This window comes from Balaenoptera physalus (assembly GCF_965194825.1).
Source record: "Balaenoptera physalus genome assembly, chromosome: 9".
Lineage (NCBI taxonomy): Eukaryota > Metazoa > Chordata > Mammalia > Artiodactyla > Balaenopteridae > Balaenoptera > Balaenoptera physalus.
In genome coordinates this window covers 8,812,870-8,828,514 of record NC_138888.1, presented here as the reverse complement: position 1 = coordinate 8,828,514, position 15,645 = coordinate 8,812,870, and the positions used below count along the sequence as shown (strand labels likewise).

Genomic DNA, 15,645 nt, shown 5'->3' with positions numbered 1-15,645 from the left:
TCTGAAAGGAACCCATATGCACATTTGCCATTTTCTCCATGGTTTCCAGGCCTGATAACCCCACCAATTAAAGATAATATAAAGTTCAACTCACTTATCATCTTTCTCATAAATATTTAGTCCAAGGGCATCCACTCCAAGCCAAAGGTCTGTTCCTTTCTTATTTTTTATCTCAAAATAGTTGATCCCATACATTTCCAGGTCCTGGGCAATCTTCAGATACTCCAACATAGCACTGTCTCTGGGTGGGGAGAAGAAACATCGCATCGTCGTTAGCGTGCGCCCGCGCTCGACAGTTACACGGCCACCAGGATCTGAAACGTAGTGCCATCACGGAGGACGGGCTGACAGCCAGGTGTCTCCGTCGCTGTCCCTCTGCCGGCCTGTGCCCCACGTGGGCGCCCAGCCATCCTGGACACCGACCACGGGCGTGCTTCACGCGTCAGGAAGGACCCGACCCAGCTCGTGCTGCTCCCTCTGGACACACAGGACGTCCCTTGGAAATTTTATCGCTGGGCACGACCTCTCTCTCTCTCTCTCTCCCTCTCTCTGTGGCCCACACGGTGCTTCAGGGAGCCCACCGTCTGCCTCACCTGGGGCCACTGCTTGGGCTTTGAGTTGTTTCCCTCCACAGAAGATGCTCGGGTCAGGCAGGAAACTCTAAGGACACAAAGCCTCTGAGGCCCAAACTGCACATGAACTTCTGAGGCTGGGGCATCATGCCGAGAACTGCTGCCAGTGCCCGCGGGGAGGGTTCTAGGGCAGAGCATCTGGTCGCTCCGCTCTCACCAGCCATGCGTCCCACTCCGACCCTCTCCACGCCTCGCTGGTGCTTCTTTATTAGCAAGTGTTTCTCACTTGGGAGCTTTTTTTTTTTTTTTTCATTTACAACCTTTTGAAGGCAACCACCTTACGGATGATGAACGAATCGGCACCTCTGTGACCGGGAAAAGAAAATGCCCGGTGGGCTGTGAGCAATGCTCCGGCCCCCTTGACTAAACTGAAGAGTTTCAGACACAAGCTTCATAAGCTTTTCTTTCCTCTGAAACGAGGAGGGGCGAAGGCTTGAGGGACTGAAGGTGTAAACTAAACCTTCTCTGGCCCTGGTGGCGGTGGGGAGGAACACCTGGCTTCGTCTAGGAAGCACTCACCGGCAGCTCCTTACCTTCCCTGCCCTTCTGGGCGCGGCTCCGAGCGAGGCGCCTGAAGGACCCGAGTCCCCTGCAAAGAAGAGCGGCTCCCAGCCCAGCACTCACTTGAGCATCCCGCGGTGCTCGGCGTGCCACACCTGGATCCGGTCCTCCCACTGGTCCCTGGTGAGCTTGTGCTGGTCCATGACTCTGGATTGCAAGGGAAGAGGGCGCAGAGCTGTCACCCCACAGGGCTGGGAGAGGCGAGCGACCGGCCACTGAGCGCACGCACACAGACCTTGACTTTTCTTTCAAATAAAACCATCTACTTCCTAAGATGCGGCATTTCTATTTATGACAATTAACAGCCTGGACAATTTAGAACCTGGAATGAGACACACCCAGTCTTGCTAGAAACACTTTTAAACGGTGTTTTATTTTAAGTGGGCTCTCCTTCCAAAAGCGGTAATTTATGTGACCACTAGTAAATAAAAACAGAGTGAACAGGGGCCGGTTTACCATACACCAGGGAGAGCTAAGCAGGTTCCGCTCTGGCATCTGCGGCTCCTGTGAGGAGGGCCCCCTCCCCTGCTGAGTCCCTCTGTCGCAGACGCCACTCCGGGGTCCACCGGGGGGTGGCAGGGCCTGCGGAAGGCCAGCCCGTGACTGCAGACACAGTCCCCGGCCTCCAGAAACACTCGCCCTCCAGCCTCCCGACCCTCCTGACATGACGCTCACACACAGGCCCAGCCCCCGCGGCTCACCTTTGGGGGATCAGCCGCTCGGAGCTGAGGTACCCGGACTTGTGCAGCTCCTTGCTGAAGTCCCCGAACTTGGCCTGCACAGCATAGGAGCCCAGGAGCACCGCCGTCTCGGGCGGGCAGTAAATCTCATCGCTGAGAATCCCCTCCTTGACTTGCAGGAAGAAAAGCTTCTGTGTGATGTCCTGGATGAGCTCCTCGGACACGTCTTCGGGGTAGAACTTGGCCCGGAACTTGAACTGCAGAGGGTTCTCCTTTCTGACCTCCTGGGCGGACACCTGGGCGGCAGAGGCCAAACCCTCACTGCAAGTTCGAAAGACAGAGACCTGCCTTCCCAACACAGGTTTTAACCACTGACTCAGAAGGGTCCTTCAGGCCCATTTTCAGAAGATCATGTTTATTCTGAAAGTCACCTTTTTAGCATGGAAGACGGAAGGCCAGTGAGAGTCCGGTTACACCCTCACACTAGCCCCAGCCCGTTAGTGACCCGCCAGGCCGCCAGCCCCAGCCTTGGTTTTCTGGGGGCGATGCGATCAACTCTGGGGGACTGCCTGAGTGACCCGCGAATCTGGCCTCTGTCCACACGGCCGGGCCAGCCCTGGACCATGAACTCACTCTCAGTAATTCCTCACGCTGCCCCCACCCCCTTCCACGCCTCCAATCGCCCTCCTGACGGGTCCAGTGATATGGGAGGAAAGCAGGAGTTGGAGAAAAGAGAGAAACTGTCTGGAGAAAACACATTCAGCTTACTGCTTTTCTTTGTAATTGTTAATGGAATTATCCAGTCTTTGGAGTTGAAACTCTTATCACAGGTTCAAACAGAGCAATAACAGATTCTTACAAAACACTGGATGATTCATGGTTTATAAGATTAACAATCTCATTGGCAAAAAACAAAACAAAAGCTAAGGTCGACTAAAAGCTAAGCAATTAAGCATCATACACTCCAATAAGAGAGCAGTAAGGAGAAATACCAGGATCTAATTTCCAGCAACTATCCCCATTTACTGGAAACCTGCAACCTCTCTGTCTTTAAAAACTTTTACACAAATAGAAAGGAACACAAAACAAAAGACAGAGTTTCAATGTCAACAGAGCAGACCAAACCCAATTAATAGCCTGTAAATAGTTAACATGACTTACCTTTTTATCAAGTTTCAACCAGGTAGGAAATCCTTTATTATCCACATACTGGAGGCCAAAGTACCACACTTCCCGAAGGCCGATAGTCTTAACCACCTGTGTGAAAGAGACAGGGGGGGCCGAAACAGTCATGAGGAACTCTCTGGATGGCAGTGGCCCTGGGCCGCCACCATCACATGGTGCAGCAGAGCTGCCAGGAGAGCGAGGCGCCAGCTCAGACACCCCGGGCAGGCCTCCGCTACACTGTCTGTTACTAACAGACATGAACCATTTACTTTTTTCTTGGCCGCACTGCGCGGCTTGTGGGATCTTAGTTCCCCGACCAGGGATCGAACCCGGGCCTCCTGCAGTGAAAGCACCAAGACCTAACCACTGGACTGCCAGTGAAGTCCCTGAACCATTTACTTTTAATATAAATTTGAGCAGATTTAGGGTTAACTTTAAATCTTATAAAATGTCACCCCTACTCCTCTGTCCTCCATTATGCATTTCTGACTAGAGACAGCTGGGTGGGCCACAGGGAATGCGCCATAACCCAGGTACACCGGTAAAAGTGTGTGTGTGTCACAGGTGTGACTGTACCTGTCGGGGAGCCCACATGAAAAAGGGGCTGAAAGACACCAACGTGAAGCAGAGCCTCCCCTGGCTGCCCGTCTCTGCTCCTCGGCAGCCGGCTCAGGCCCCTGCTCAGCAGGATCAGGGAAACAGCAGTCCCGGAAAGGTACAGAAGGCAGCGGGCAACAAGCTTCCAGGGAAGAGGGGGTGCCCAGCTTCACACGTGCCAAGGGCTGACGAGCACTCTTTCAACCTCCAGGAACGTGAAACTCTGACACAGGAAGGTAGCATTCAGCCCTAGGTCATAGTGAGAGTTTCACATTTTAAAAATCCTCTCCAGTACTAGGAAAAAAGTCTCCTGTGGTCCGTTACATTGACAGCCCCACGATGGTTACTCTTGTGTCTTGAAGTCAAAAAGCAACTTGCCGTGGACACTTGCTGAATATTGTCAAAACTTTGCCGCACAGTTTTAAATTCCATGACATATAATGTTAAGCCTTTAAAAAAAGGTTACTATTCTTCACATATATGGCTTCTATCATACTTAAAGAGAAAGAGGGCTGTACACACTAGAAATGAAAATCAGGTATCTGGAGCACTTACTGACAATAAAATCTGAAACACCAAACAAAGTGTGCCCTGAGCCTGTTTCGGCCTCGGCCTTGGCGCATTGGCCTCGGCTGGGGGCCGGATGCTTGCGGGAGCTCCCGGGTCTCCATTTACTACACGCCAGGGAATGACGTGCTCATCCACTCCCTTCACTCACCCAAAAAAGGGGAGGAGGGACTAGACCCGAGACTCCTCATCATGAAGCGACAGGAGGGCGGTTTTGACTCTTACCAGCGCTCTCCCCGCAAGTCTGGTGAAGCCCCAGGTCTGCTTTTCGTGGTGGCCAAGTATAGAGGAAGCTGATTGAAAGACCAGGTTTTCTACACCCAATCCTGCTACTTTCCTAAACCTCCATCTCAACATTCTGGTACGAAACCTGCCTCGCCTTCCCCTGCGGGCTGTCCACAGCCGCACAAGAAAGCCCCCCATGCAGAAGCCATTCTACCTCTCCCGTCTAGTCCTCCCACCCCATCCGCCCAACTGCAGCCTGAGCCTGGGTCTGACCAGCGTGAAGCCACTTCCTGACCACCTGACTTCCCTGCCCCGTGCCTGTCAGACCCTCGCTGACCTTCAGATTCCTCTTCTCCATCTGCTCCGACGTGGCCAGTCCCCCTTCACGGAGCCGATCAGACTCTGCAGCCATGGACCTGACCCGGGTCCCTCACTCTCGCGGTGGAAGCCTGTCCCTGGGTGCCCTGATCTGCCACCCATCTCTACGTATGACTCTTCCGTCTACTTCCAGGACAACTGTCCTCAGCGTGTTTCAGAGCCCTACTTCTCTCCCTACGGCTCCCCCAAAACAACACAACAGAAGTAAACAACCTTCCTCTCCGTAGTCCATTCTAAAAACTGACATGTCAGTCCTCTCTGCGAGGGAAACCCAGCATTCCTAGAAAAACACAATCACTGTTCTCTCCAATGTCCCTACCTTAACCTAAAGCTCATACACAGCACGCAAGCCAACTCTGAACGGGTGTGGGGTCCATTCCTTTCTCTCTGCCTCTGTGGTGTTTTATTTTTATTTTTTAATTTCATTTATTTATTTTAATTTTTGGCTGCGTTGGGTCTTCGTTGCTGCACACGGGCTTTCTCTAGTTGCGGCGAGCGGGGGCTACTCTTGGTTGCGGTGCGCGGGCTTCTCTTGTTATGGAGCACGGGCTCTAGGCGTGCAGACGTCAGTACTTGTGGCACTCAGGCTCCGTAGTTGTGGCTTGCGGGCTCTAGAGCGCAGGCTCAGTAGTTGTGGCGCACGGGCTTAGCTGCTCCGCGGCATGTGGGATCTTCCCGGGCCAGGGCTTGAACTTGTGTCCCCTGCATTGGCAGGTGGATTCTTAACCACTGCACTACCAGGAAAGTCCCTCTGTGGTGTTTTAAATGGCAGGTTTTGGGTAAGGAAAAGGCAGGGATGTGTCTACTTAACTCAGTCTCAAGCGACAGCTGGAAAATACTATTGATACTTGTTGGTGATGAAAGCAGTGAGCAGAGAGTCACGTGGCAGGAACTCCTTTCTCAGCACGTCGGCGCCTGCAGTAGTGGGAAAGCACCATGGCCCCGCCAGGAACCTGCCCGGCCTCCGCGATGGTCTCTGAGGGCCTCCGTCACCTCGGAGCCCTGGACTAGAATCTGGTCACAGACGCAGCAACAGCACCGGGGCAGGGGCTGGGGGACAGTTACTGCTGAGGAGACTTTAGCGACAGAGGGGGTGGGAGAGAAGCAGACACACTGACTACCTTCCAAGTCTCCTTCAACCGATTCCAGTTAAGGACCACATTATAGTGACTGGCAGTTGCCCATGAATGAGCTTCCGAGACCTAGCAGCGCATCAGATGGCGCAGCAGAGAAAGGACGCAGAGCCCCGTGCCGCCCGCAGCCCCTCCTGGATGTTCGTTCAGGAGGAAACATGCCCGGCGCGGCGGGGGGAGGAGGGGGCGCCCGGCCCACCTGTGCCGACGAGGCCTGAGTGTCCCCGCCTCACGTACCACCTCGGAGAGAGAAACAAACGGATCTTCAAAGAGCGAGGTGCAACTGGGGTCAAGGCTGTGGAGACGGCCTTTCCTGCCAGGCCTCTGCGTCCGCAGTTCTAACACAGACTGAGTCATGTTCCGCTGACCCACGAGTGGCTCCATGGGTCCGCTCCAGCCTCAAGTCCTCAGATTACACGGTATTTCACAATAGGAATACACGATACTGAAAAATCTCCAAACACTAACTCTGGGGACTGAGGGACGCACCAGCTGCAGGCAGAGCTGACCCAAGCGCCCGGCTTCCTCCCCGTCCGTGCTCTGACCACTGCCCCATACGGTGCCCAGGATTTTCTTTAAGGAGAAACCCTTAGATTTCCGCCCCAAGTCCAGCCCCACCCCAGGCAGTAAACGTCTTTATCGTTATGTTATCTATCGGGTGAGGCACGGCCAGGGAATGGCCTCAAAATAACAGCACAGGGAGAGCGGAGGCTGCTTTCGAACCCTGCCCTGGAGGTGTGAGCACCAAGGCCCTGCTCACTGGCTTGGGGAAATGAACCTGCTGGGTGCTGACTTCGGGGATGAAAGGGAGATCCCATCAGGCTCAGGGCGAGTCACCTATAGCTTCTACATTTGCCAGGACTCCGCTCCACTTTCCAGTTTGGTGCTGGGATGCAGAGCACGGCTTGGCCTACCGGGGGGGCCTCTCGGGAAGGCCGCTGACGGTGCAGGTGGCCGTGAACGCACACCCCGCCCCGGCGCCCTACTGGGTCCTCAGTCCCGGAGCAGAATTTACAAAGCCCAGAAAGGTAGGTCTCACTCTGTCTAAAGCTCGGAACCGTTTCATGGAAGAGTTATCACGGCCCTCATGGTGGTTCAGGTGGTTCACCGCGCTTATTAAAACTTTGCGTTCACCTTCCGCTTTCATGAAGAGAGGGGCAGGAGCGCGGCTGGCTGTTACCTGGCCGGAGGGAAGGGTGTGTGCTGACCTCCGAGGGGCTCAGGACGCTGCGGCTGCAGGGAGTGCTGGGGACAGGCCGCCTGGCCCCTCGCTGTCCTGCACTGCACCCCGGCCGCGAACCAGACGGCAGGAAGCGGCCAGGGGGACCGTGGAGACCCCAGCGGGAGAGGTGGCAGCCAGAGCTCTCGGTGAGGCTCTGGCTCACGAGGAGTGCACGGCGCCCCCTCTTCTCGGGACCGCGAACAGGGGCCGCTCCGGGGACGGCATGTACGACAGCTGAATCCCGCCGGCAGGAGGGAAGAAACTGGCCTACTCCACAGCGAGAAGCTAGCAGCCAACCAAGGCAATAAGTATGCTCAGCAAACAAAGTGATTCCAATGCTGCAAACACTTTTTTCTACCTGGGAACCCTCCCTCTCTAAGTTCACAGAAACCAACCTGATCGAAAAGCTGTTTTCCTGTTGTATTTGGCTGGATGGCGAACTCCAGCTCCGCATCCATGGTGGTAACTCGGACATTGATCTAGAAAACAGAATGGAACACATTACACTTAACTGGGTGTTTTTAATCATCTCCGCGTCTCCCACCTAAACTCAACGATCCTGAGCAACGTGGTGAGAGTATGTCCTTCCTCCGCACCCATTCTCATGCCTGTCACCACACAGAGACACACACACACACCTGCCACAGCCGCCACACACCCCCAACCCCAAAACACACACGACACGCCCCCCCCCCCCCCAGCTCTGTGCCTACGCATGCAGTCTGGATTCAAATGTGTGCCCTCATGGCTTTAATAAAGCACATTCACGCTTAGGTCTAAGCTGTTCTTCTGCAAAATACTTTGATAACTGTCAACATATTTTCCATACACCATCTCACATTTTGACCCTACGACAGCTAAGTGAAGCCGCCTCTGGGCATCCACACCAAGTCGGTAAGTGAAAGGAGAGGAGAGAGAGGGTCTGTACACCAGAATGCTGCCAGCAACTTTAGAAACCACCTCGACAGTGAAGAGAGAAATGGCTAAATGATCACAGACACATCGAAGAGGATAGAATACTATGTAGTAATTTGAAAAGGTAATTATGAAGACAGTGGAAACATGGAAGCATTACTAGGATAGTAAGGTCACAAGGTGGTAGTGATGGCAAGGCCTGAAAAAAATGTCTCTAATATTGCCATATAGTTGGTGGTTTAAAGACATTTATTTCAAGGTCATTTTCAAATTTATTGCTTGAAAAAACCCAGAATTTACTAGCATATGAAAAACATGCAATCTAGCTACCTTATATCATGGTCCCAAAGGAAAATAACACAGCAACTATAATGCGTAACATTAAGAAATGCTTGCTTCTCACCATTTTTCACGTGAAATATATAAATAGCTGGATAGACATATATTCCAAATTCTTCCTAACACAGACGGAAATGTAACGAGGACACAGATTGACTGTATTTATTATTTTTAAAAAATATTCATTTATGGGGCTTCCCTGGTGGCGCAGTGGTTAAGAATCCGCCTGCCGGGCTTCCCTGGTGGCGCAGTGGTTGAGAGTCTGCCTGCCAATGCAGGGGACACGGGTTCGAGCCCTGGTCTGGGAAGATCCCACATGCCGCGGAGCAGCTGGGCCCGTGTGCCACAACTACTGAGCCTGTGCGTCTGGAGCTTGTGCTCCGCAACAAGAGAGGCCGCGATAGTGAGAGGCCCGTGCACCGCGATGAAGAGTGGCCCCCACCTGCCGCAACTAGAGAAAGCCCTCGCACAGAAACGAAGACCCGACGCAGCCAAAAATAATAAATAAATAAATTTATTAAAAAAAAATATATATATATATTCATTTATTTATTTATTTAATTTTGGCTGCGTCGGGTCTTAGTTGCGGCACGCAGGATCTTCCTTGCAGCATGCAGGATCTTCTGTTGCAGCGTGCAGGTTTCTCTCTCTAGTTGTGGCTCGTGTGCTCAGTAGTTGCGGCGCGTGGGCTTAGTTGCCCCGCAGCATGTGGGATCTTAGTTCCCCAACCAGGGATTGAACCCGCGTCCCCTACATTGGAAGGCAGATTCTTAACCACTGGACCACCAGGGAAGTCCCCTAAATGTATTATTTAGCTTCCTGATATAAGAACTAAAAAGTGGTGAGTTCCGAATGTGTGTCATGCCTTGGCTGGATACTTAGACTCTGTCTAACTTGAACAAAAATTAGTCTTTACAAATCATTTTTCCCCTAACACTCAAGACTGTGATGATTGAGAGATACTTTTACATATATACAGTCTGTCTTAAAGGTTCTCTGACTGATATAACATATAGAGAAGTGAGGCATAATTCTCCAGATTTTAATAAACGTTTCCTCTCCAATCACAAGTCTACAAATTAAAGAACTGAAGTTTACTGAGAAGCAAGACTCGGCACATTTTAGATTCTTCAAGTTTATTAAAACATAAAAACCTAAGTTTCTTCCTTTTCCTGCCAGCAATAATTTAAAGAAATCACAAAATGGCTGTTACAAAGCAAGTCTCTCTCTCTTAATTATGGTTCCAAGGGCACATATGAGATGTGAAAAGCAGCCCCAAAGTCAAATATTCTGTAACAAACGCAGCTCCAAATTAAATTACACTCATAAGCCCACAATGAATGTCACATTCGAAACTGAAGTGGAGGGATGCGGGGCTGACAAATGCCGGGCCTCAGATACGCTTTTCTTTCTCTGTAACCTGCTGATTCAGAAACTGAACCCCAAACAATGTGTACCGAATGCCACTACCCTGGTTAAGATGCATGTAAGAGACCAGAGGTTCACGCGTAGGAGATTTCAGACTCTAACTCCTACATCTCGATCACCTCTAAATTTGAGAACCAAGAAAAAAATGTCACCTCCGGAAACCAATGCTAATAATTAACATAAAAAAGTGATCGTCACACTATTTTTAACCATTTTGCAAACTCATTAACAGGAATTTAGAAAAAAACTATTTTAAGGTTCTGAGCTGGTTCATATTTGACTCAAAGTTCACACAACTCTTTGAAAAAGCAAAGAACCTGCAAAATGAATACTTTTACTGAGATTAGATGTAACAAGCCAGTAGTATGTAGAAAGTGAACTTTCTTAAAAATTAAGTGTATTGGGAAGGTCTGTGCAACCCGCAAAAACTGCACCTCCCATCACAGGCACTTAAAATGACCATCAGGGCTTCCCTGGTGGCGCAGTGGTTGGGAATCCGCCTGCCAATGCAGGGGACATGGGTTCGAGCCCTGGTCCGGGAAGATCCCCCATGCCCCGGAGCAGCAAAGCCTGTGTGCCACAAGTACTGAGCCTGCGCTCTAGAGCCCACGAGCCACAACTACTGAGCCTGCACGCCACAACTACTGAAGCCCACGCACCTAGCTCTGCAACAAGAGAAGCCACGTCAATGAGAAGCCGGCGTACCGCAATGAAGAGTAGCTCCTGCTCGCCACAACTAGAGAAAGCCCGCGCTCAGCAACGAAGACCCAACGCAGCCAAAAATAAATAAAATAAAATAAAATAAAATAAATAAATAAAAGAAAAAAAAGAAAATGCATGGTATTAAAAAAATTAAAAAAAAAAAAAAAAAAGGAATCTGCCTGCCAATGCAGGGGACACGGGTTCGAGCCCTGGTCCGGGAAGATCTCACATGCCGCGGAGCAACTAAGTCCATGCGCCACAACTACTGAGCCTGTGCTCTAGAGTCTGAGAGCCACAACTACTGAGCCCACATGCTGCAACTACTGAAGCCTGTGCTTTGCAATAAGAGAAGCCACCGCAATGAGGAGGCCACGCACCGCAATGAAGAGTACCCCCCGCTAGCTGCAACTAGAGAAAAGCCTGCGTGCAGCAACAAAGACCCAACGCGGCCAAAAATAAGCAAAAAAAAAAAAAAAAAAAAAGACCATCAGCAGGTCCAGTGAGACATCCCGCCCAGCTTCACTTGCTCTGGTCTTTCCAGGGACTTCCCTCCCTGAGCTGCAACACCGAGGCAATCCTGCAGCCTGATGTATGGCCGCAAACAAAGCCGGCAAGCCAGCGATCAGGCTAAGCTCTTCAGGCTGCAGTCACAGGCACGGCTGCGACCAGTGTCGGGAGGCAGACAGCCTTTCCCTCCGCTGTGCCCACCAGCCCCGTCGGAAAGAGCAACGCCCAGTTCTGATCTGGGGAGGCACCCAAATTTTCATTTTCAGACACCCCCTAAGATTACAAAATCAAGGTAATTTTAATGAATATATGTGTATTTCATTTACAGTGCATGGTCTACAATCTTGAGACCAAGGTTGAGATGGGAGAACTTATGAAAGCTAAACACTCGAATGAACAGCATGTTAATGATCTCCAGCCAAGCTGCCCTGCAGGATTGGGTCGTGTCCCTTGACTAGTCGTTACCCTACTGGTGTCTCTCATGGGGTCGGGGGTAAAATGCTATTCTGGGCCAGCACGAGTGTTCCTTCTGCAAGACTATCTCAAGGACTGCAGGATGTTTAGCCTCCCTGAGCCCACCCACTACACACAGGTATCCCCAGTCCTCTAAAAGTACCCCCCCAACACACACCCCCCCCCCAAAATGCCCTCTGGATAAAGGGGACGCTCCTACCCTGACTGAGGGCCACAGCACAGCACGGCCTTAGTGAGCAGCATGTTAAGCAGGTCCGTGTTTAGAAAGACTATTTAGATTCTTTTAAACTTTATAGATCTGTAATAATGTACTGAAATACAGCATAAACTTTCATCAAAGTTTAAGACGAAACATTTACTCAGATGACAGGACCATTTATATTCATGTTTTGGTCCACTTATCCAGGGGCTTTAAAAGAAATCAGGCTTTGGCATATTAAGGAAACATACCTAAATCGCAACTCTCCTTTTTATTATCCTGTTAGGTTTCCTTGGTAATCAACTGTTTTTAGTGAACTCAATGTGTACTTGGAAAAAGCTAGCACTCGTGTTTGCAGTGGTGCCACAGAAATAAAGTGGGATGATACGGTTATGCATGATAAATGTGAGAATGGTCCCACGAAAAGCTGGAAGTCCAGGGTAAAACGTATCACCACACAAACCCAAACCACGTGCAAAGACTGGAGAAAAGCACATGGTTTGCAATTTTTATTGTCTTGGTATTTCCCCCTAGATCACACACTTTTCTCAAAGGCAATATTCTCTGAAGGCAGCAAAATCACATAGTAATGTGCGGTACAGGTGTGTACAGCATACAGTTAGTCATTTAAAATCTACCCACCGAAAGGGCAATGTTTTATGCCAGGCTGGTCAAAATACTGAAACCCTTTCTAACATTCTGCTCTGTTTGGTGGGGGCAGTGGTGATAAAAGTTTAATTCTGCCCATGTACCCCCAACCCCTTACGTACACACAGAGAACCATGTGGTTGGTGGAGATGACAATTTAGTAATTCATGTCTCTCCTCCAAATGCTACTCTTTTTGAAGCTATGGCACAAAGCTGTAGTTAAGAGTTCCAAAATGTTAGAACCTAAAAGGAACCAGACATAACCATACTGCACTATCTATAATGGAAATTCATAAGTTTCAGTATGAGTTACATTAACAGCTATATACTAGGTCAGAATTTTAGAGTAAGATAATGTATTGAAGATGTCTGAACCCCTTGAGGAAAATGAGGTTTTTAATGAGTATTTGTGTGTTTTTCACACTGACCATATTTAGCAGAAACATCTTTCTTCTTTTTTGCCTCTGATAGTAGCCTAGCTTAGTAGGAGTTTTCATTTCAATAGGAGAGGTAAGTTCCTGATCTATTACTAAAATATCAGTATATGCAAGAGACAAATGCCTAAAAACAAAAATAGCAATGAATTTCGTTTTATTTCTAAAACAAGAACTAATGAAACTAGCCTGTAAAACTTCTTAAATTTAAGCAAAACACCAGGCACTTTTTTTTTTCATGAATATAACGACTGGTGTTTCACAGGTATTTGCACCAGACCACTTAACTATATACTGCGTATCTTGTTTAATATCAGGATTCAACACATAAACCTACCTACCTTTGCCTTAGTTAATGAAGATGATGAACACCTAATTGTTAACACTCCCTAATCTCCTTCTGCTTAATAATCTAGTCTTTTAAAAATTCTATTTGCTGTTCTCATTATGGGTTAGCTCAGCTCAAAACTACCATCAACATGCTGATGGACCATAACAGCTTTCACCTTCCGTTCCCAGCCCACTCCGGCTGGTGGGCACCGTGCACGCCTTCGGGGCTCACGCCCTCCACAAACGCCAGTCAGTGCCTCCTGGGGCGGGGGCGGCCGGCCGCTTACGACTTGAATAGGTGGCCCTCAAATAGATGCCCCACACCCCAGTCCTTCGGGACTAACCATTAGAATCCCCAGAGCAGCTTCTCAAACACCTGAGTTTCTGGGCCTCAACCCAAGAACCTGTATTTTTTAAAAGCCACTCAAATGATTTTGAGGACCAGCCAGATTCACCGATCCCTGGAACAGTGGGCGAGAGCATGGGAGCCCCGAGGCCCCACGGCACGGTGACCTGTGGAGGCCTTCCTCCCTGGGGCCTCAGCCCCCTGATCTGCAAAGAGAGGGTCTGGGTTAGATGACCTCAGTCCTTTCCAGCTCTGAAATGCTCGGTCTAAAGTCCAAAGGCCCAAAGGTGAGATGCAATCCGAGCTAGAGCTGTGCACGTGCGGAGGGAATGGGAAGGTTCATGAGAAAGTCAGTAACTGCGTGACACTATGACGAGCCGCCTGGGAGGCTGTTTTCGTGGACAAAGGAAAAGCTCACACCTGTTTTCACATTTCCAAGGACGGGGATGTAACTCTCTAACCAGACACACGATAGTACAGGTTTTATTGCTCCAATGCAACTGACAGCTCTTTTTCCAATAAAAAAGGGAATTAAAGGTGTTAAATCCCAATCTGTTTTTTTAAAAATATAAATTCAATAACAATTCACCCTATTAAAATCAAATAAGTCCACCGACCCCGCTTTGCTGGGCAATCACGAACACAGGCCTGACAGCAGGCGGTGGGCAGGATCGCCTCCCGGCCTAGCCCCAGTCTGAAGGAGGCACTCCCTGCTCCTTTATAAAATAGAAATGATTTTATCTGTAAGGGATCTTCTAACATTCTATAGCTTAATTATAGGAGTGGCTTCTGACACCATCCAAATCAGTGGCTGTGTAGTTTCTGCAAAATTATCTGAATTTAAAGAGAGAGGGACAAAGCATGGGGGGTGGGAAGGCAGTATTTTCAGGTCGCACAGGTTAAGGTTCTCTATTTCTTTTTTTTTCTTTCTTTCTTTAACTGAAAGGCTTTGAGAGTCTTTGCTGTATTAATGCAAATTGTGAAATTCCAGGACGGTGCCTTAGTCTAGGTCTCCCAGATTCTTCTGCCTACAGGTTTTTTTCCATGGAATATCCCAAAGGACCAGTATTTTTCAGAATACACTTTGGAAGAACATGATTTTTGAGTCTTCTCGGTTTAATTTTATCAAAATGGTATCTAAAATGCCTTCTAAATGTCTGAGAGATGTAGAAAAGATACTGAGTTGACAATAAAATACTGTATTTTACTTCTAACCCATGTATGATTGCTGAATTTTTGGCTGTCAAATTATCTCACCCATTATTTTCCTCATTTTGGCAAATAAATCTAGTTCTTCAATTTTTCCTTTGAGAAATGTCTACTTCCTCCTGAACTACTTTAAACTTCGTGTAAGAAAACCTCCCCCCCGCCAATCACACTTTTTACAGAATAAATTCAAACCATACTAAAGACCAAGACAGGAGGGAACAGTTCAAGACAAGTTCTTCCACAAACTTTACAGACAAGCAGCCATTTTACATCTTCTTAGACTAACCAGGTTTAGGTAATTGTAGTAGCCAGAACACTGCAGGGGAAATAAAAGTTTGCAGTGATTTTCCTATGTACGAAGAATCAGGAAAACCATGAAAGGGAAATTCAAACAGTAACATTTGAATGTTTGAATTGCAGGCAGTGGATTCAGTGATAACAGATTAATCCCTGTATTATCACACCTGCATTTACTCAAAAATTAGTCGGAGTAGAACTATCTAAGCACCACCAAGATTACATTGAGAGCTTGACCTTTCATAATCATTTAAAATGGCAATGCTGTTTTCCAACATTCCAGCCCTCTTCTGAAGGTGCCACTTCAGCAACTTCTACAGCTTTCAAATATTTGGGTAAGACCTTTCAAATACTTCGAAAGGCTCTGACAGGGAAGCAGTATGGTAAACTTTCTCCCACAAATGGGGGAAGAAACGCAGGGGAGTATGATGAGGAAAAATTCTCACAACTGAAATGAATTATAAAAGTTTCTTCAGATGCTTTTTGGTTCACTTAATTGAATAATTATTGAGACGATATTGTATTTTGATTTTCATCATTGAGTCATTACTCTTTACAACAGCTTTGTTGAAATATAACTTACATCCCATAAAATTCACCCATTTAAAATGTGCAACTGAGTGATCTTTAGCAACTTCACAGAGTTATGCAACCA

General features: G+C 48.7%; 1 protein-coding gene across 5 annotated transcripts in view; it reads right to left on the bottom strand.

Moving 5' to 3' along the window:
• Positions 1 to 15,645, bottom strand: part of EZR (ezrin) — a 49,750-nt gene that overhangs the window by 16,128 nt on the left and 17,977 nt on the right. For all 5 annotated transcript variants that reach the window (XM_082475573.1, XM_082475569.1, XM_082475571.1 and 2 more), the window contains exons 3-7: positions 7,558 to 7,641; positions 3,035 to 3,130; positions 1,895 to 2,169; positions 1,257 to 1,340; positions 95 to 241 (exon numbers count right to left, since the gene is read on the bottom strand). In XM_082475573.1, coding sequence (XP_082331699.1) covers positions 95 to 241; positions 1,257 to 1,340; positions 1,895 to 2,169; positions 3,035 to 3,130; positions 7,558 to 7,641 — 686 coding nt within the window. The remainder of the gene's footprint in view (positions 1 to 94; positions 242 to 1,256; positions 1,341 to 1,894; positions 2,170 to 3,034; positions 3,131 to 7,557; positions 7,642 to 15,645) is intronic.